Here is a 20,700-nt window from a genome sequence, read left to right as displayed (position 1 = left end):
ATATACGCGAACTTCTTTTACCTTCACTTTCATCGCAAGTTGTAAATCAGATAGAAAATGCTTGTTATCTGCATGGTTGTGTATGTAAGCCGTGGCTTAAGGTTCATTGTATAAAATGTAATTCAAAAACTTGGCAACAAGTTCGTCAAGAACATAATTTAGCAGTAGTTAGAGGGAAAAAGCAAAAATTTGAGCCTATTAACCTGATATGCAATAACTGCTTTCACATACTTAATACTATTACCCCAAGAGTATCATTAGCTAAATTTTTAGGGCATAACTCAGGAGGATATCAGAGTTTTCTCCAAGACGTATCTTTGATAGAAGTATGTGAGCAAAGATTGTTACTGTGGGTGCAGTTTAAACTTGCTTTAATTGTTATAGCAAACCAAATTATATCAGAAAGCAAGATACTAGCCACGGAATGTGGAGTAGGAATAGCAATACCACAAATACATAATTTTAGAGATTTTGAGTGGGAACGAGCTAAAGCAATTTGGGCAAAGCGCAGGCGTGATCGAAGACAACGGCAGCAATGGCAGCAGTCTGGCAAATATTGACAATGTTGCTGAGTGGAGGGATTAAGGAAGCGCAGGGAGTATACAATATAGAGCAACGAGCTAACGTGGGTTACATGGGCTAACAGAACAGGGCAAGAATCTTTCTGCTTATCACTAGTTACGTCTTCAGATCCATTTCGCACCTGCTTAATTGGAATTCCCTTAGATTCGATGGAAGAATTCAGAAATTGGACCAGAGCCCAAATTTATGGCAATTTAAGTAAGACTTGGTCAAATTGGTGTACTAATCAAAATGGGATCACAGAAAATTGGTGTGAAAAAAAAAATCCCTAGAAAGCCTTTAGGAGCTCTGGCATTTACAATCACTCAAGGTTTAAATACTACAAGTCAGGAACCACAGGAACTGGATATTTTGGGATCAGTGCCAGGAAATTATTGTTTGTTCTTTGAGTACTACAAAGGTAAAGAATTGATTAGGGAAAGGTCAGGAAAACCCAGAGATGATAGCACTTGGATATCTCCTGTTTCTTCGTGGTATTACAATACCTCGGCATACTGTGCCAATTGGACATGGTCTGTATCCCTAAAACAAGAATCAGCAAGGATGTTACCCCCTGGAGTTTTTCTCATTTGTGGAGATAGAGCTTGGCCTGCAACTCCTCAGAATAAGAAGGACTGCGCTGTTTTGGGAAATTGACACTGTTTGCCCCTAGCATTCATCAGATGCTTGATATCAGGCACAAATTCCAGCGTCCAAAACGTAGTGTGTATCTGTTAGGCTCAGACTGTAAGGATAATGTAGAATTGTGGAATAGGCCTTCGCTTATACTGGCATCACTTTCTACACCAGGAGTGCCTTCATCACAGGGCCTTACACAATTAAAACGATTGGTTTGTTGGACAGGAAAACAAATTAACATTACATCTGCAATACTGAATGAGCTTACCACTGATGTAGGCAGCATACGCCACGCTGTGTTACAGGATAGGGCTGCTATAGATTTTTTGTTGCTAGCACAAGGACATGGGTGTGAAGATTTTGAAGGGATGTGTTGCATGAATCTCTCTGACCGCTCTGAATCTATTCACAAGAAACTGTCATTGCTTAAGGAGAATATGAAAAAGCTCACAGTTGTTGCGAATTCTTTTGATGAGTGGCTAAAATCCTGGGGAATAACAGGCTGGCTCAAGGACTTAGTATGCTTTGGCATTATGATACTTTGTATTCTTCTTTCAATTCTGCTCATAGTGCCTTGCCTACTATGCTGAGTGCAGAAAATAATTGACCGTGCTTTTAAATCAGTCTGGCTTGTGCAAAAACAAAACCAGGGAACTGTTGAGAATTTTTTGCAGGTTGAGGAGTTCTTGCTAGACAATGGCCATTATCAGCCGATGCACAATCCAGCCTGCCTGTACTAATGGACAATGGACACATTCACAAACAGTGAATAATGGACATATTCAGAAATGGGGTTGGTATATCCTTGAAAGAGATACAAGAAGAAGAGTCATCAGGACTCAGCAAGTTTGTCAGCAAGCTTGGGAAAGTAAGAAAAAAGGGAGTCATGGGTGGGCCAGACGACCACAGCAAGACGTGTGAAAAATTAGGTGATCCAATCAGCATTCTAATTTAGACACATGAACAGCTAGGATTAACCAATCATGTATTAGCTAGAGACGCATGGACAGTAGAGATTTATTATAAATATAGTCTTTTTAGGGATAATAAATTTGGCTTTACTGGATCATATTGGTCATGGTGTGATGTCCCTGAACCTCTGCTTCCTGCACTTCCCCTCTCCCCACCCCGGGGGTCCCCCGTTCCACAGCCCCGGCTCTCACGGGGATCCCCAAAACCAATGTCCCGCCCGTCGGTACCGGGCCATCCCCACGTGGAGCCCCCGGGACCCTCCCCGAGGGGCGATCGCGGCTCCTGTCCCCCGAAAAGCTCCTCTGAGGGAGCCTGGAGATATCCGGGGCTCGAGTCCGGGATCTGCCGGCTCTGAGCACTCTCCAAAAAAGTCCTCCCGGAGACCACTGGCTGGAGTTATTTGGGAATTTAGCTACTTGAGCTGGGCTTCTTGTGGGACTTTTTAGCCTTGTGTTCCTCACCTTGGAGTAAATTAACTTTATCAGTCAATCTGATATCATTTGCTCCCTCTCCTCCAGTGATTTTAACAAACTTTTCAAGGAAGGACAACAAAATATTTTCTTTTACACTGGCCACCCACAACAGCCATTTTCCTCATCAGTTCTCCCATAAGTTCCCCAGGAGGAAGGAGGGACTGCATCCAAGTTTCCAAGAGTTCCTCCAGAAAAAACCGCAACCTCCTGAGAGGGAGCCATGATGTTGTCAAAGGCACTTGGTGTCAGAAAACAGTGCCCTGAACTCACTGGTCAAAAATAATGTCACAGTCTGGTTAGGTGGATTGTTAGAGAGATGCCTCTGCCCCAGTTAAGGTGCTAACGAGACCAAATCCAAGGTGGATTTTATTGAACAGTAAATGTGAGGTGGAGAGAGAGATGGAAAGAAAGAGAAAAGAGGGCAGAGCAAGGCAGTGACAGGGACAGAGACCTCCCCTGGGGCAGGGCAAGTGTGACATTGTCCCCTGTGTGTGTGGCCTTCCCACGGTGGGGGTTTTACACCTGAGCCAGTTTGGGTAAGGGGGGTGGTGTTCACCCCCTGAGCAGGGATTACCCCACTGTTTCAGGTTGCAATGGAAGATGTAACCAAATGCATGTTTTCAATCCCCATCTTCATCAACTGCTATCAACGGGTGGGGCAGTGTTCTTTATCTCTTCCATGAGACAGCCCTGATAACGCCCTCCAGGGGAGATATCTTCTGGGAATGGGCCATTGAGTGTCACTGCAGGACTGATCAAATTCCATCATCCCATTGTGGGATGCTCCGCCCAGGGGGAGGATCCAAGCATTCCTACCTGGATATAAGCTGAGCCTTGCAACACCAGGAGCAGCTTGCCTGCTGGATTCCCAGAGGACAAGAGCTCCAGAACCACCACTGGACCTTCAGAGGAAGACCAGACCCTTCTACAGGATCACTGCTTTGACAGAATCACGTTCATCACTCCAACAGGACTGCAGCCACCATTTAATGGGACTGCTGCCACCACCCTGACCAACAGGGTGTCAGGTTATATCCTGACTCTGTCAGTTTAAGGCAGTGTTTCTGAAACATTGCCTTGATCTAAATTTTCTATTTAAATTGTAATTCTGGCTTAGACTCTCCCCCAGGTTTGCCTTGAATCCAGTACAAAATTTAGTGTGCTCATTCCTTGTTTCCCTCCTAAAACAGAATTTCCCATCCTGAAACCTTTGCCAGATGAAGGAGGAGGCTGCAAGGAAGAGGAAGATGCCCCAGGACACCCAGGCAGGTGAGGAGGAAGTCAGTACCCCTTTCCCCCTCTCTCCTGCTCCATCTCCCAGCACAGCCCCCGGCTGCAGGACAACCCTGCTGCCAACCCCGTCCTGCCGGGGATGCACTGGGGGGATCTCCTTCCCCTTCCCTCTGGCACGGAAGCAAATCCCATCCTCTCCTTGTCCTTCCTCACCCAGAGAAGGAGCTGAGGATCGAGACCAGGGAGGAAAAATCCCCACAGCAGAACCTCGTAGAAGAGGCCATTTTGAGTGGCTCCACGGCACAGGAATTCAACAGGGAAGAAAAGCGTGGAGGATCTCAGAGGACGAGGGGCTCCAAACCCAGCCCACGGTGCTCTGAGGAGGAAAGACCCACCCTGTGCCAGGAAGGTGGACAGAGCTTCAGCCAGAGCTCAGAACTGGTGATCCATGAGCAGCTTCAAGATGGGGAGAAGCCCCACAAGTGCTTGGAATGTGGGAAGAGCTTCAGGCAGAGCTCTGACCTGATCCGCCACCAGATGATCCACACCGGGGAATGGGTCTACGAGTGTGGGGAATGTGGGAAGGGCTTCAGCTGCTGCTCAGAACTCATCAGCCATCAACGCATCCACACTGGGGAGAGGCCCTACCAGTGTCCCCAGTGTGGGAAGAGGTTTCAGACCAGCTCCGATAGCCTCCGCCACCAGCGGATTCACACGGATGAGAGGCCCTTCCGCTGCCCCGACTGCAGTGTGGGCTTCAAGCGCAGCTCCCACCTCATCAGGCACCGGCACATCCACACTGGGGAGAGGCCCTACGAGTGCCCCACCTGTGGGAAGAGCTTCACCAACAGCTCTCACTTGACCCAACACCAACAGAGGCACCAGTAAGGGAAGCCTTGCAAATGCCCCAACTGCAGGAAGAGCTTTGTGCACCGCTCCAGCTTCATCCCCCATGGGAAGACCCATGTTGGTCAGAGCCCTGGTGACCCACATTCCCTGTTATGCATGTTGGGAAGACACTGGGCTGGGTATTCTTTTGTTTTGGCCCCAGTTTCTTTGGATTCATCTGCATCCCTTTAAAACAGAGAAAATTGGGGTAAAAATCAATAAATTCATCAAAGGCATCTAAAGCCTCACTTTTTACTTGTGTTTCAGGAGAATCTGGGATTCAGGGAGATAATTGGGAGAATTTGGGAGTTTTGGGGGTATTTGGTTTAGTTGTCTCCCTCTCTTGGCACTCAAAGAGACAATAGGGTTTGATCTGTCACCTCAATTGTCACTGAAAACTACCTCACTCCCACCCCAAAATTCCTCAATTCCACAACCCCTCGGTGTGGAATGGGGTTGGAAGGGGATTGGGCGAAGTGGGATGCAAATCAGGAGGGGTGAGATGGGCATTGTGTGGGGCAGGATGGGTGGGATGGGGTTGGGAGTTGGGAAGTGGGGGAAATATGGCTTTGGAAGGGGGCTTGATGTCCAGGAGGTGGGGGATGGGTTGGGATTGGGACTGGGACTGGGGAGGTGGGCTGGGGTCTGGAATGAGACAGCCAAAGTTTGGGGATGATGAAGGGAGAGGGACCCCGTTACTGAGTGAGTTTTTGAACAATTGACATTCCTGAAGAGATTTTGGGGTATCTCACGTTTCTAAGGCAGTTTTGGGGCACTCCCCAGCTCTTGGGGGTTTCCTGAGAGCAGCTCCATGGAGCCCCATTGCCAGGGGTGGTTGCCTCAGGCACGAGCTCAGCGCTGTAGCCAGAGTCCGTTGTCTCGGTGCTGAGGAGCAGAGAAATGATGAACGGCCCCAGACATCTCCAGTGTGAGTTTGGGGGCAGGGAGAGTTCTGCATAGGTGGGGTGGTCACTGCCCCACCCCAGCCACTGCAGCCTCTGGTGCAGCCCCAAAGTGGCTGCCAAGCCCCTGGCACCCCGAAAACCACACCTGGGAGAGGGACCAGAGCAGGTCAGGCTGTAACACGGGTGTGACACTGGCACGTCCCACGGCCCCGGAGCTCACAGCAGCTGAGATCCAAGGCTGACTGTGGTTCTCTCTCTCCCTCTCTCTCTTCTCCTGACTTCCCCTTCTCAAAATCTGGATAGTTTGAAGTTGGACAGATTAGAGTTTGCTCAGTCAGTGATTTATGAAGTGATTTACTGTAATTCCATGTTGTTTCAGATTTCCCAAGTACCTCATTCTCTGAAGTTTGCAACTAACAGTTTGTTCTCCACCCTCCTGAGAGGTTTGTTGCTTTCTCCCCTGGGCCATCTGTCCTGCAGGCTGTGCCCCCTGGGCGTGCTGCTCCTCTGCCCTGGCCGGCTGCACTCGCCCATCTCGCTGTGCCCAGCATTTCTCACCCAGCGTTTCTGTGCCCTCCCTGGGCTCCCTGCACCCAGCGCTGCCAGCTCCTGGCACACAGAGCCCGGGCAGGAGCCCGCCCTGCCAAAGGGCTCTGGGGCAGGGCGGGGGCTGCGATGGCTTCTGAGCTCAGCAGCTGCTCCTGGCATGGTTCCATGGAGAGCGAGCACAGCAACGCTGCTGAGCATTGTCCCTGCTGAGGGTCACACGCTGCCGGGGCACATTCCCTGCCTGCAGGATTGCTGAGCACTGTCCCTGCTCAGGGTCACACGCTGCCGGGGCACATTCCTGCCTGCAGGATTGCTGAGCATTGTCCCTGCTCAGGGTCACACGCTGCCGGGGCACATTCCCTGCCTGCAGGATTGCTGAGCATTGTCCTGCTCAGGGCACACGCTGCCGGGGCACATTCCCTGCCTGCAGGATTGCTGAGCATTGTCCCTGCTCAGGGTCACACACTGCCGGGGCACATTCCCTGCCTGCAGGATTGCTGAGCATTGTCCCTGCTGAGGGTCACACGCTGCCGGGGCACATTCCCTGCCTGCAGGATTGCTGAGCATTGTCCCTGCTGAGGGTCACACGCTACCGGGGCACATTCCCTGCCTGCAGGATTGCTGAGCATTGTCCCTGCTGAGGGTCACACGCTGCCGGGCACATTCCCTGCCTGCAGGATTGCTGTGCATTGTCCCTGCTGAGGCTCAGACACTGCCGGGGCACATTCCCTGCCTGCAGGATTCGTGCCCGACCCAAGCGCTGCACTTATGGCTCCAGCATTGCTTTCCAACAAAACCAGGGCAAGGCAAACTGTGTGTAGCTCATGGTATTTTACAGTGGCTAAAACTCACTAAGTCATCCATCTGAGAGGTGAGATGCATTTGGAATTCATGGCATGGAGAAGCAGTGCCACATCGAAAAGGGGAGCATAGAAATAAATAGAGGAAAATATCTCGGATTGTTCCTTTCCATTTTCATTTCACTTCTGGAAAGCGGTTTCACTTGTCCAGGAATCTTCTCCACAGTCCTGTCTGCCCTTTTCAAGAACCTTTCCTGGAGAACGAGGTGCAGCTTCTGTCACAAGATGTGCCCCCAACTGCAGCTTCTCTTGGCTTTCCACACCGGGAGTGCAGCACGACTTCTGCAGCAAAGCAAGACAAATGTTTGGATTATTTGACAACTTGTCCTTTCTTTTCCTTGTGGGCTGGGCAGTTGTGCCATTGCTGAGGTTTTCATTGTGCCTGTTCTAACCCAAGAAAACAGGAGGTTTTGTTGGGGACTTGCTGGGCAATGCAAGCCTGGCTGAATTCAGAGAAAGAATCTCCAGAGCCTCCAGCCAGAAGATAATTGTATGATAATCATTCCAACCTGTCAATGGACATCTTGAAAATCATCTGGAATGTGAAAGTGCTCTGACAGAGGGAGTTTGTTTCTGAGGTCATTGTAGAAAATTCCACATGTGTTGCCTTGGTGCATAAATCAAGAGCACAATCAGTTCATGATAAGCACCAGAACAAGATGGACCTCTCAGAGCAGCCAACTGAAAGAATCTGAAAAGGAGAAATTCAGGGAATGACTTGGTGAACCTTGCCTGGAAGAAGGGTCATTTTTTTCCAAATAATTACAAATCCATTCCCTTGGCTTTTGGCTTTCTTAGCAAGGCCATTTCCAACCCAGATTCCCCATGAAGTGAGAAGCCTGAGCTTGTGCAAGTGCCTGAAAGATGCCCTGTTCCTCTGCAGGGACACTCAGGCTGGAACAGGAGCCGGAGCCCTCTCTGGGGCAGCCTCCTCCGAGCTGGAATTTGTGCCGTGCTGGGAGAGGAGCAGGAGGGGGAGAAGGCTGGCGCTGTGTGGCAGGAGCAGGAGGTTTGGGCCGCAGGACATTCCGTCTGCGCCGCTGCCCCGCAATGGGCGGCCGTGCCCGGGGCTCTGGGCCTGGCCCCGTGTGCGCTGAGCTCCCTGGGCTGGGCTCAGGTTCCCGCTGGGCCTGGGCAGAGCCTGGGCTCAAACTGGGGGCAGCAGCACTGCAAAATGCCTCTGGGCATCTGTGTTTCCTGCTGCTGGGAAGGAGCAATGAAGCGAGTCGAGAAGTTCTGGTTTCTGTTTCTCCTGGTGGATTATTTAATTTAATTCCACACTATGGAGGCAATTTTTATGATGTCATCTGTCAGTTTATTCTATTTCAAGAGCACCAGCAACAGAGCTGTGTTTGAGCACAGCAAATGTGGCCTGTGGGGCTTTAATTCCCCTTGCCTTAGTGCTCAGGGGCTGGAGGGCATTCCAGTATCTGCTGATCTTTATGCCTGCTGTTTAGGTAAATTTGTAATTCTCTAAGCCAATCAGATTCTCCGCAATTGATCAGTCAAATGCTTTGCACGTGACGTCCAGCACTGGGCGGCGGCAGTCTGCTCCCCAAAAGCTTGCAACTTCCTGAGGCTTTGAGTCCCTTTTTATTCACTCTATCTTCCGCATCGTTTTTTTTTTGTTCTTATTTTGGGCTGTTTTTTTTGCCTTTGGTGAATATCCTCCTGTTTTGCAAGCTTTTTTTGAGTTTTTGTTGTTTGGTGATTTTGTTAAATTTTTTTTTTTATTTAATAATGTACCTAACACCTGCAACAAAAATACTGACTTCACTGTCATGAAAGCACCGTGGGTAGCATCAACTGAAAGAGGCACTTGCAGTTTCATGGATAAAATTCAAGTGGCAAGCACAAGAGGGCCAAGAGCAGCCATGATCTCCAATTCCCAAGGCAAAAGGTAGCAGCAGCCTCCTGCTGTCACCTCAGGGTGAGTCAAACAGAGCTGCAAACAGCGCTGGAACCCGATCCTTTCTTCCTCTGAGGGCTGGCTCAGGGCAGCACAGGCGGGCCCTGAGCAGTCAGGGCTGTGTGTGGGTGCTGGTTGCTCTGCTCCAGAACTGAGCTGGAAAAAGCCCTTGGGAGCCGAGGCAGGAGCAGGCGGGAAGGGGCCGGCGCTGCTGCTGCTCCTGGCCGGGAGCCCCGGCTGGGCCGGGCCAGCGCCCCCTGCGCTGCGGCTGCTGCTGCTGCCAGAGCCGGGCGGGACTCGGGCACAGGGAACGGACACGGGGGGACAGCAAAGGCCTGGCGGCTGCAGGGATGGTGGCGCTCGGGCCAGCGCCAGCACAGAGCTTCAGCCCGCAATGAACCCCAAGGGAAACGCTGGGGAAAGGCTCCATTTCAGCCTTTCTGCACTCGAGGCTGCGAAGGGACTGAAATGAAAGGAGAACAAGCAGGGCCCGACCCCTTGTCCTTTGGGAGGAGCCCTGGGCCTGGGGCTGTGAGGGGCCATGAGGGGGTCATGAGGGGCTGTGAGGGGGGGCGGGGCCATCAGTTAGCCTGAGGGGCTGAGAGGCCATGAGGGGCAATGGGGAACTCTGAGAGGCTATAAGGGGCCTGTGAGGGGCTGTGGGAGCCCAGGCCCCTCATGGAACCAAGGGTCCATTGTGACCCAGGCAAGGCCTTGTGGAACCAAAGGTACCATGGTGACACTATGGAACCTCATGGTACCACAGGTCCATTGTTACACAGCAGCCACAGCAGGGCCGCAGAACCAAGGAGATCATTGTGACACTGCACAACTGTGCAAACCTGTGAGCCTACCAGAGAAAAGGCAGCAGCAATGCCCTGGAAAGACACACCACAGGCTCCGGGCACTCCTCATAGCTCAGGGTGAGGAAAGAGGCTTCCCCATGTTACTCTGCAGCACTATGTTAATTTGTCCCAGTTCTGTCCTCCCTATTGGCCCACTGGCCTTTTCTACTCCTTTTACTGTAATGTGTTCATGTTCTGGTGAGTTCTCCCTTCCCTGTCTCCCCATTGGTGTGGAACCCTGCCCATCCACCCTGGCATTTCCTATTGGTCCCTTCCCTGTGTAGTGCACCTGAGCCCTCAGACCATTGGATCCCTGGTGCTCTCCTCTGCACCCTCTTTCCCTCTGTTTATACTCTGGACACTCCTTTGTCTTTGGCCCCTGGACACTTTCAGCATTTCTCTGTGTGTGTGTGTGTATGTCTGTGTCTGTGTGCTGTGTGCGTCTGTGTCTGTGCGTTGCTCTACCCATTGGCACAAGATACTCTCAGGGAAGGTTGTGTCCAGACCACTTCAGACTGCAACAGTAACTCCTTTTTTTCATTTACTTTGTGGTGTAAATGAACCATTCTGTCTAATCATGATCAGAATAAATCAGAGCTGTATTTATATAAATTTATCTGGTATTCAGTGTTTAATCCTGTGGGACAAATTGCATAAAGGTTCAATTCCACCTGTCCAATCTTTTACACCTTTGACAAAGTCTGGGGCTGGGATTGGATCCAGCCGTTCCCAGTCTCCTCTCTTAAAAGGAATTTTAGAAGTCTAGGGGCCCTGCAGGGGTTTGAGGATCCATGGTGGCTGTTGGGTGTCATTTCTCCATCTATGTCTCAGCAGGAGTTTCTCCAATAAAGAAATAAAGTTTTTGCCTGAAGCTCCCACTGTGCCCATGACAGGAACCCCTGTGAGTGTCTGGCACATCCCGGCTCTTTGGCAGCCTGGGCACTCCTGGGATGTCACCGTGGAGCCCCCGTGAGTGCCTGTGACAGATCGGTGCCTTTGCAGCCCAAGGTGCCCTGGGATGTCACCATGGAATGGCTGTGACTGCCTCTGACCACAGGGCTCCTTACCATCCCCAGAAAGCCCTGGGAGGTCTCCATGGAGCCCCTGTCTGTGCCTGTGACATTCCAGCTCTGGAACAGCCTGGAGACTCTTGGAAAGTCCCCATGGAAGCCCTCTGAGGGCCTGTGACAAATCTATTTCTTTTTCCCGAGCAACCCAACCCAAACCCCCCTTTCTTTTTTTATTTCCTTTGCAGCTCCATGGAGACCCCATGCCAGGGGTGGTTGCCATGGACACCATCATCCTGCAGCCAGAGCCCGTTGCCATGGCAACCATTGGCAGCCCCATCCCCAGGCTCATGGGATCCCAGAAGCACAGAATTGGCTGAGCGGGAGGGACCCATCAGGATCCTCCAGTCCAACTGCTGGCCCTGCACAGGACAGCCCAACAATGCCAGCCTGGGCCTGGCAGCGTCCAAACGCTGCTGCAGCTCAGAGAGCCCTGGAGCTGGGAGCCTTCCCTGGGGAGCCTGGGCAGGGCCCCAGCAGCCTCTGGGCAAAAACCTTTTCCTGACATCCAAGCTGAGCCTGCCCCGACTCAGCTGCAGCCGTTCCCTCCACTCCTGTCCCTGGGCACCAGAGGGAAGAGGTTCCCACAGCCCCAGCCAGGAACCCGTTCCCAAGGCTGTTGCCATGGCCACCAGGGCTGGCACCAGCTGGGATGCTCGGTTTCCACGGGCCGGGCTTCAGGAATGGGATTCCCCAATTTCCTGCTCCCGCTAAAACCGCGCTGCCCTCGCTGCCCTCCCGCCTCCCATGGAAAGCACAAAAGGCAAAGATCCCGGGCTGGGATAAGAACAATTTATTGGGAACAGCAACGAGATAAGGAACAAACAGGAACAGAAAGAATACTGATAACAGAAGGGATAAGAAAAAGGGAAAACTACAACACAACTGACTGTCTCTTCCCAGCCACAATTTCCCCCTGCCTGGAAAGGACACCCGTCTCCTCAGGGAGGGAGAGAGAGAGAGAGTCCCTTTCCTGCCCCTGGCATTGACCTGAGGTGGGAGTGAATGTAATGTCACAGCCATAGCCAGACCCTCATGTTCTTCCATCCCACATCATGTCATTGGCAGGGGCAGGAAAAGGGACAGCTGTCTTCCCAGCATGGATCACAGGGAAAATGGATCCCCAGGGCTCTTAACAATGTGGGACTTCTAATGGAGAAAGAAGCTGGAGCTGGGCATGAAGCTCTCCCTGCAGTTGGGGCACTCGCAGAACTTCTGGTGACTCCATTGGTGTGTGGTCAAGTCTGAGCTCATGGAGAAGCTCTTCCCATGATGTGGGGCACTTGTAGGGCCTCTCTCCAGTGTGGATGTTCTGGTGGGTGATGAGGGTGGATTTTTTCTTGAAGCCCATCCCGCACTCAGGGCAGTGGAAGGGGCTCTCCTCTGTGTGATTTTGCTGGTGATGGAGGAGATGGGAGCTGGTCTGAAACCTCTTCTGATACTGGGGACATTCGTAGGGCCTCTCCCCACTGTGGATCATCTGGTGGCTGATCAGGGTGCTGCTGTACCTGAAGCTCTTCCCACACTCCAAGAACTTGTGGGGCTTCTCCCCACCATGAAGCTGCCCATGGACCACCAGCTGCGAGCTCTGGCTGAGCCTCTGTCCACTTTCCTGGCTCAGGGTGGGTCTTTCCAACTTAGAGCACCCTGGGCTGGGTTTGGAGCCCATCCTCTTGTGGGATCTCTGGGGATTTTCTTCCCTGTTGGATCCTGTGAACTACAGTTGCTCAGAACAGCCTCGTCCACGAGGTTCTGCTGTGGGGATTTGTCCTCCCTGGTCTCCATCCTCAGTTTCTTCCCTGGGGGAGGAAGGACAAGGAGAGGATGGGATTTGCCTCTGTGCCAGAGGGAAGGGGAAGGAGATCCCCCCAGTGCATCCCCAGCAGGACGGGGTTGGCAGCAGGGTTGTCCTGCAGCCGGGGGCTGTGCTGGGCTGGGAGATGGAGCAGGAGAGAGGGGGAAAGGGGCACTGACTTCCTCCTCACCTGCCTGGGTATCCCAGGGCTCCTTCCTCTTCCTCACAGCCTCCTCCTCCATCCAATCAAGGTTTGGGAATGGCAAATCCTGGTTTGGGAACCAAACAAGGGGTGAGCACATTGTCTTTTGTACTGGATTGAAAGCAAACGTGGGGGAGAGTCTAAGTCAGAATTACAGTTTTATTAGAAAATGAAGATCAAGGCAATGATACAGAAACACTGCCTTAAACTGACAGAGTCAGGATATAACCTGACACCCTGTTGGTCAGGGTGGTGGCAGCAGTCCCATTAAATGGTGGCTGCAGTCCTGTTGGAGTGATGAACGCGATTCTGTCAAAGCAGTGATCCTGTAGAAGGGTCTGGTCTTCCTCTGAAGGTCCAGTGGTGGTTCTGGAGCTCTTGTCCTCTGGGAATCCAGCAGGCAAGCTGCTCCTGGTGTTGCAAGGCTCAGCTTATATCCAGGTAGGAATGCTTGGATCCTCCCCCTGGGCGGAGCATCCCACAATGGGATGATGGAATTTGATCAGTCCTGCAGTGACACTCAATGGCCCATTCCCAGAAGATATCTCCCCTGGAGGGCGTTATCAGGGCTGAGTCATGGAAGAGATAAAGAACACTGCCCCACCTGTTGATAGCAGTTGATGAAGATGGGGATTGAAAACATGCATTTGGTTACATCTTCCATTGCAACCTGAAACAGTGGGGTAATCCCTGCTCAGGGGGTGAACACCACCCCCCTTACCCGAACTGGCTCAGGTGTAAAACCCCCACCCTGGGAAGGCCACACACACAGGGGACAATGTCACACTTGCCCTGCCCCAGGGGAGGTCTCTGTCCCTGTCACTGCCTTGCTCTCCCCTCTTTTCTCTTTCTTTCCATCTCTCTCTACCTCACATTTACTGTTCAATAAAATTCATGTAAGATTTGGTCTTGTCAGCACCTTAATTGTGGAAGAGGCATCTCTTTAAATTTTTTTTAACCAGATTGCAACATTTTTTTGGCACAGTGAGTTCAGGGTACTGTTCTTTGTCTCCAGGTGTCTTTGACGACAGCATGGTTCCCTCCTCTGAGGAGGTTGTGGTTCTTTCTGGAAGAACTCTTGGAAACTTGGAAATAGTCCCTCCTTCCTCCTGGGGAACTTATGGGAGAAATGATGAGGAAAATGGCTGTTGTGGTTCCAGAGTGTAAAGAAAATATTTTGTTGTCCTTCCTTGAAAAGTTTGTAAAAATCACTGGAGGAAAGGGAGCAAATGATACCAGCAAGACTGACATGGTTCATTAACCCCAAGGTGAGAGACACAAGGCTGCTAAAATCCTACAAGAAGCCCAGCTCAAGTAGCTAAATTCCCAAATAACTCCTGAATTCCCAGGCTTGGGTTCTTTGCCAAATGTGAGAATCATTATTATCTTCATCCCTGTCACCTTTGGGACAGCTACTGAGAGCTTCCCCTTCCTATTAATAGTATCTGTATTGGGCCGAATTTCCAATTTTCTTTTATTGGGACCTGCCAGCAGCTGAGCTGGAGCTGTGCAGGAACCAATGAAACTTGGAATTGCCACAGAATTGCTTCTATTGTCAGGCGGTGCTGGGGCGGCCACAGGGCAGAGGGGTGGGAAAGGGGGGTCCGTGGTGGGAGTGGAGGAAATGCCGGGGCTGAGCACAGGGCTGAGCACACAGAGATGGTTTTGTTCTTGCTGAGCTCGCACTGAGCCAAGGGCTGTCCTGCCCCTCGTCCGGCCGTGCTGGGGAGGGGCTGAGGGTGTGGGGGAGGTTGGGAGGGGACACAGCCAGGACAGGGGACCCCAGCTGACCCCAGGGATACCCCAGACCATAGGACATCATTATCTCTGTATAATGTGGGGGGAACAAGGAGGAAGGGTGGACATTTGGAGTGAGGGTTTTTGTCTCCTCAGGTAACACTTAGGCAGGATTGGGCCTTGTTTCACCGGTGGGCAGGGACAGCACCAAAGACACAGACACCAACTTAACTTAAGGAACAGTGTAATTTAGATAATGCAAATTTGTAAAAAATTACAAAAGTATTAGATAGGCAAAGCGAATAATCATTAGTAAATAATTCCAAAAGAGAAAATGTTGGAATGAGTATCACACAACTCTCCATTTCTGGCTGCAGGTTCTGGAGATTCTATCTCTGCCTTCATTTAGGGTTGTATTCCCTAACAAATCCTGGTACCAAATCCTGCTTTCCAAGGCTGGAACAGTGTCTCAGGTTTAGCTGGGTGTGTATTCAATTACCCTCTGTTAAAGGTGGGGCAATTATCATCTGTTAATTGAGCAGTTTACTTTATCTCTTCCACAAGGAATCCTCCCTCCAGGGAGATATCTTCTGTTAATGGGCCATTGAGTGTCCCTGATAAAAATTACATCATCCCATTGTGGGAAGCTCCACCCAGAGGGAGGAGCCAAGCATTCTACCTGGATATAATCTGAGGATGTGAACAACAGAGTCAGCCTTCTCCCACAGGATTCCCAGAAGCGCAGCTTTCAGCTCCACTGGATCCCAGAGGAAGACCCGGCCGATTGGCAGCAGCACTGGACCTCCAGAGGAAAAACTCCACCCTTCTACAGGATCCCTGCTCCAACAAAACCACATCTGTCACTGCAGGAGCACTGCAGCCACCATTTAACGGGAGTGCTACCAACACCCTGACCCACAGGGGATCAGGTTGTATTCTGACTCTGTAAGTAGTTTTTTAGTACTATTGCATTTGTATTTTTAATTTTCCTACTGAAGAACTGTTATTCCTATTCCCATAGATTTTGCTTGAAAGCCCCTTATTTTGAAAATTATAATTCCAAGGGAAGGGAATAACATTTTCCATTTCAAGGGAGTCTCCTGCCTTCCTTAGCAGACACTTGTCTTTTCAAACTGACACAATGCCCCGGGACACCCAGGCAGGTGAGGAGGAAGTCAGTGCCCCTTTCCCCCTCTCTCCTGCTCCATCTCCCAGCCCAGCACAGCCCCCGGCTGCAGGACAACCCTGCTGCCAACCCCGTCCTGCTGGGGATGCACTGGGGGAATCTCCTTCCCCTTCCCTCTGGCACGGAGGCAAATCCCATCCCCTCCTTGTCTTTCCTCTGCCAGGCAAGGAGCTGAGGATGAAGACCAGGGAGGACAAATCCCCACAGCAGAACCTCGTGGACGAGGCTGTTTTGAGCAGCTCCACAGTGCACGAACCCAACAGGGAGGAAAATCCCCAGAGACCCCACAGGAGGAGGGGCTCCAAACCCAGCCCAGGGTGCTCTGAGGAGAAAAGACCCACCCTGAGCCCGGAAGGTGGACAGAGCTTCAGCCAGAGCTCAGAGCTGGTGGTTCATGAGCAGCTTCATGATGGGGAGAAGCCCTACAAGTGCTTGGAGTGTGGGAAGAGCTTCAGGCAGAGCAGCACCCTGATCAGCCACCAGATGATCCACACCGGGGAATGGGCCTACGAGTGTGGGGAATGTGGGAAGGGCTTCAGCTGCAGCTCCCACCTCATCATCCACCAACGCATCCACACTGGGGAGAGGCCCTACGAGTGTCCCCAGTGTCAGAAGAGGTTTCGGACCAGCTCCGATCTCTACAAGCACCAGCGGATTCATACAGATGAGAGACCCTTCTGCTGCCCTGACTGTGGGAAGGGCTTCAAGCACAACTCCAACCTCGTCATCCACCAGCGCATCCACACTGGGGAGAGGCCCTATGAGTGTCCCCAATGCCAGAAGAGGTTTCACACCAGCTCCGATCTCCTCCAGCACCAGCGGATTCACACAGATGAGAGGCCCTTCCGCTGCCCCGACTGTGGGAAGGGCTTCAAGAGGAATTCCAACCTCATCAGGCACCAGCGCATCCACACCGGGGAGAGGCCCTACGAGTGTGGGGAATGTGGGAAGAGCTTTAGCCAGAACTCTAACCTGATGTCCCACCAGAAGACCCACACCAGGGAACGGCCCTATTAATGTGGGGAATGGGGCAAGAGCTTCAGGCAGAAGTCTCTCTTGATCTGCCACCAGAGGATCTACACTGGGGAGAGGCCCTACGAGTGTCCCAAGTGTCAGAAGAAGTTTCAGACCAGCTCCCATCTCCTCCAGCACCAGCGGATTCACACGGATGAGAGGCCCTTCCGCTGCCCTGACTGTGGGAAGGGCTTCAAGCACAACTCCACCCTCATAACCCACCAGCGCATCCACACTGGGGAGAGGCCCTACGAGTGTCCCCAGTGTGGGAAGAGGTTTCAGAGCAGCTCTCACTTGACCAGACACCACCAGAGGCACCAGTAAAAGAAGCCCTGCACATGCCTCAACTGCAGGAAGAGCTTCATGCCCAGTTCCAGCTTTATCCCCCATGGGAGAACCCACGTTTTTCAGAGGCCTGGAGATGCATGTTCCGTGTGATCCATGCTGGGAAGTCACCTGTACCTTTTGTTGCCCCTGCCAATGACATGATGTGGGATTGGAGAACATGACGGTCTGGCCATGGCCCTGTCATTATATTCATTCTCACCTCAGAACATTGCCACGGGCAGGAAAGGGACTCTCTCTCTTCCTGAGGAGAAGGGTGTCCTTTCCAGATGGGAGGAAATACATTGCCAGGAAGAGCCTGTTGTTGATCGATTAGTTTTCTCATTAAATAGTTTTACTTATCCCTTCTGTTATCAATATTGTTTCTGTTTCTGTTTGTTCTTTATCTCGTTGCTGTTTCCAATAAATTGTTCTTAGCCCAGCCTGGGATCTTTGCCTTTTGTGCTTTCCATGGGAGGTGGGAGGGCAGCGAGGGCAGCGCGGTTTTAGCGGGAGCAGGAAATTGGGGAATCCCATTCCCGAAGCCCAGCCCATGGAAACCGAGCATCCCAGCTGGTGCCAGCCCTGGTGGCCATGGCAACAGCCTTGGGAGCGGGTCCCTGGCTGGGGCTGTGGGAACCTCTTCCCTCTGGTGCCCAGGGACAGGAGTGGAGGGAACGGCTGCAGCTGAGTCGGGGCAGGCTCAGCTTGGATGTCAGGAAAAGGTTTTTGCCCAGAGGCTGCTGGGGCCCTGCCCAGGCTCCCCAGGGAAGGCTCCCAGCTCCAGGGCTCTCTGAGCTGCAGCAGCGTTTGGACAGCGCTGCCAGGCCCAGGCTGGCATTGTTGGGCTGTCCTGTGCAGGGCCAGCAGTTGGACTGGAGGATCCTGATGGGTCCCTCCCAGCTCAGCCAATTCTGTGTGTTGAAGATTGCAATGCAAGATTTATTCCATTACCATCTGTATGGCAGATTATCTTTGTCAAGTGGGCAGTTTGCCTTATCTCTCTCTTATTTTGACCACATTCACACCTCCCTCGGGAGGGGACATCTGCTGATAACAGACTATTGAATGTCACTGCATGGCTGATTAGAACTATAACATCCCATTGTGAGATGCTCCACCCAGAGGGAGGAGCCAAGCATTGCTACCCAGATATAATCTGAGATACTGGAACACCACCACGGCTTCTCCACGGGATTCCCCAGAGGAACAGCAGCTGTCTATTCTTCCACTGGATCTTCAGAGGAAGAATACATCCTTCTGTACAGATTCCCCTTCCTCCAACAGAACCACACGTGATACTTCAGGAGGACTGCAGCCACATTTCCAATTGGACTGCCACCAACACCCGGACCCACAGGGTGTCAGGTTGGGTTCTGACTCTGTCAGTGTTGTTCTAGTGTACTGCATTGTTGATTTTATCCTTTTTTTTTTCCTTCCCTATTAAAGAACTGTTATTTCCTGCTCCCATATTTTTGCCTGAGAGCCCCTTAATTTAAAATTATAGCTATTTGGAGGGGTGGGGAGGGTTTACATTCTCCATTTCAGGGGAGCCTCCTGCCTTCCTTTGCAGACTCCTGTCTTTCCAAACCAAGACAGACTTTTGCACCCAATGTGGAGCACGAGGGCACAGAAACAAAAAGGGAATGACAGTTCTTGAGTAATCTAATTTTTGTGTGTGGCTATAGAAACCTCATTAAGCGACACCATGTGGTCCAGCTTGCCCTGGTTTGGGTGGCACGTGATCGTGGCTGTATTTCTCCCATTTGTAGGCCCTTATCTAAACATGGGTCCTATAACCAAGGCTACCATGTCTGTTATCCGGTTTGTTTTATGGGTGAATAAGGTGAGGAATTAATGGGTTTTTAACTTCCTCTGGAAAGCAGGCACATGGATTCACAGCAATCACACATTAAGTGTATGTTTTTGGTGTTACTTTAATAATGGCACCTGCTGTAAGGAAATGACCCCAGGCAAAATCTTCTCCCAACCCTTTAGCCATTTCTTTGGGTCTGCCCCACCAGTTTTTGAAGGGTTCAGATCCACTCTAAATATTAATGATATCATACAGTGGCTGGTGTTGCTGATAGGCCTGCTCTATTTAGCATTTAGAGAGAAGGGGAGACTTACCTGGATAACTACCATGACACCTACCCCAGAACCTAATGCGCCACCAGAGTCTAGGGATGCTGCTGCCCCAGAGCCTGACCCTGCCCCACAGCCCACCCCAGCTAGGGATGCTGCTGCCCCAGAGCCTGACCCTGCCCCACAGCCCACCCCAGATGTGAACTACCCAGATTGGGTGGGGGGTTTGGTGAAGGAGATACATGAGATTGGCCAGATGCTGAAGGAATACACTTCCCCAGCTGGTGAGAAGCCCTCCCCCCGCCCTGAAGAGGGAGAGTCTAACAGTGCAGCAGCGGAACCCACAGATGTTACAACTGTCCAGGCTCCAGCTGAATTGCAAAGGCAATCACAGCCAGCAGCAGTTGCCCCTGTAGAAACAAGGAGATCTAAGATGAAAGCAGAGCACCCAGATAGGGGAGGGCCCTCACAAGCCACAGGGGAGCCAGAGGTTGCGATCATCACCGAGTCCCTGACATACGAAAGTCTCCGTAATCTGCACAAAGACATTGTACGACGGGGACGTGAGGCTTATACAACCTGGCTACTTTGGGTCTGGGATCTTATGGGTACAGGTGTCCAGCTGGATGGTGGTGAGGCAAGGAATTTGGGACCCTTGACCCAGGACTCAGGTATCAATCAGATTTTTGTAAGGGAGCCAGGGTCCCTTTCCCTCTGGGAGCGGCTTTTAATAAGTGTCAGAGAGAGGTTTGTTCACAGGGAAAGAATGCAGGAGCAGCACCATAGAATGCGCTGGAAGACTCTTGAGGAAGGGATCCAACAGCTGAGAGAAGTGGCAGTGTTGGAGGTACTTTTTGGGAGGGATGGACAGCATGATAATGACCCCGACAAAGTCAGGTGCACAGGGCAAATGTTGTGGAGCCTGGCAAATCTAGGGCCATCCCAATACACCACCTTTATTGCAACAATTAATGCTGACACCAACCGAGAGACAGTGGGTTCTGTGGCCAACAAGCTTAGGAATTATGAAAGTATGATCAGTGGCCCCATGCAGGCTCATGTCTCTGCCGTGATCCAAGAACTCAGAGAGGAGATGAGGGAGATGAGGGACGAGGTGAGGAGGAACAGTTCCCATATGGCACCAGTGCGAGTCACAGGCCCCAGAGTCAGAGCCCAACGTTCCCCAACTACAGAGAGAGGGTACACCCCACGGGCTGACCTGTGGTTTTTCCTGCGTGATCATGGGGAAGACATGGGAAGGTGGGATAGAAAACCCACTTCTGTCCTGGCAGCACGAGTGTGCTCAACTCAAGGAGGGAAACACTAATCAAGGGAACTCCAGTAAAGTGAAGGTAGCCTCAACCTCCCATGACCGAGCTGCTGAGTATGATCTGTCAGATCCCCTGGAAGGTACCTCTACCATGTATACCCAGGGTTAGAGGGGCCCTGCCTCTAG

At 51.7% G+C, this 20,700-nt stretch overlaps 1 protein-coding gene across 1 annotated transcript; it reads left to right on the top strand.

The window, feature by feature from the left end:
- Window positions 1–4,415: 4,415 nt before the first annotated feature.
- LOC115916170 (zinc finger protein 239-like) lies at window positions 4,416–20,700 on the top strand. The gene is given in 3 exon segments (XM_030969861.1): window positions 4,416–4,623; window positions 16,177–17,080; window positions 20,655–20,700. Coding segments are annotated over 3 exon segments (1,158 nt in total).

Source organism: Camarhynchus parvulus, unplaced genomic scaffold, assembly GCF_901933205.1.
Source record: "Camarhynchus parvulus unplaced genomic scaffold, STF_HiC, whole genome shotgun sequence".
NCBI lineage: Eukaryota > Metazoa > Chordata > Aves > Passeriformes > Thraupidae > Camarhynchus > Camarhynchus parvulus.
This window is presented reverse-complemented; position numbering and strand designations above follow the sequence as displayed.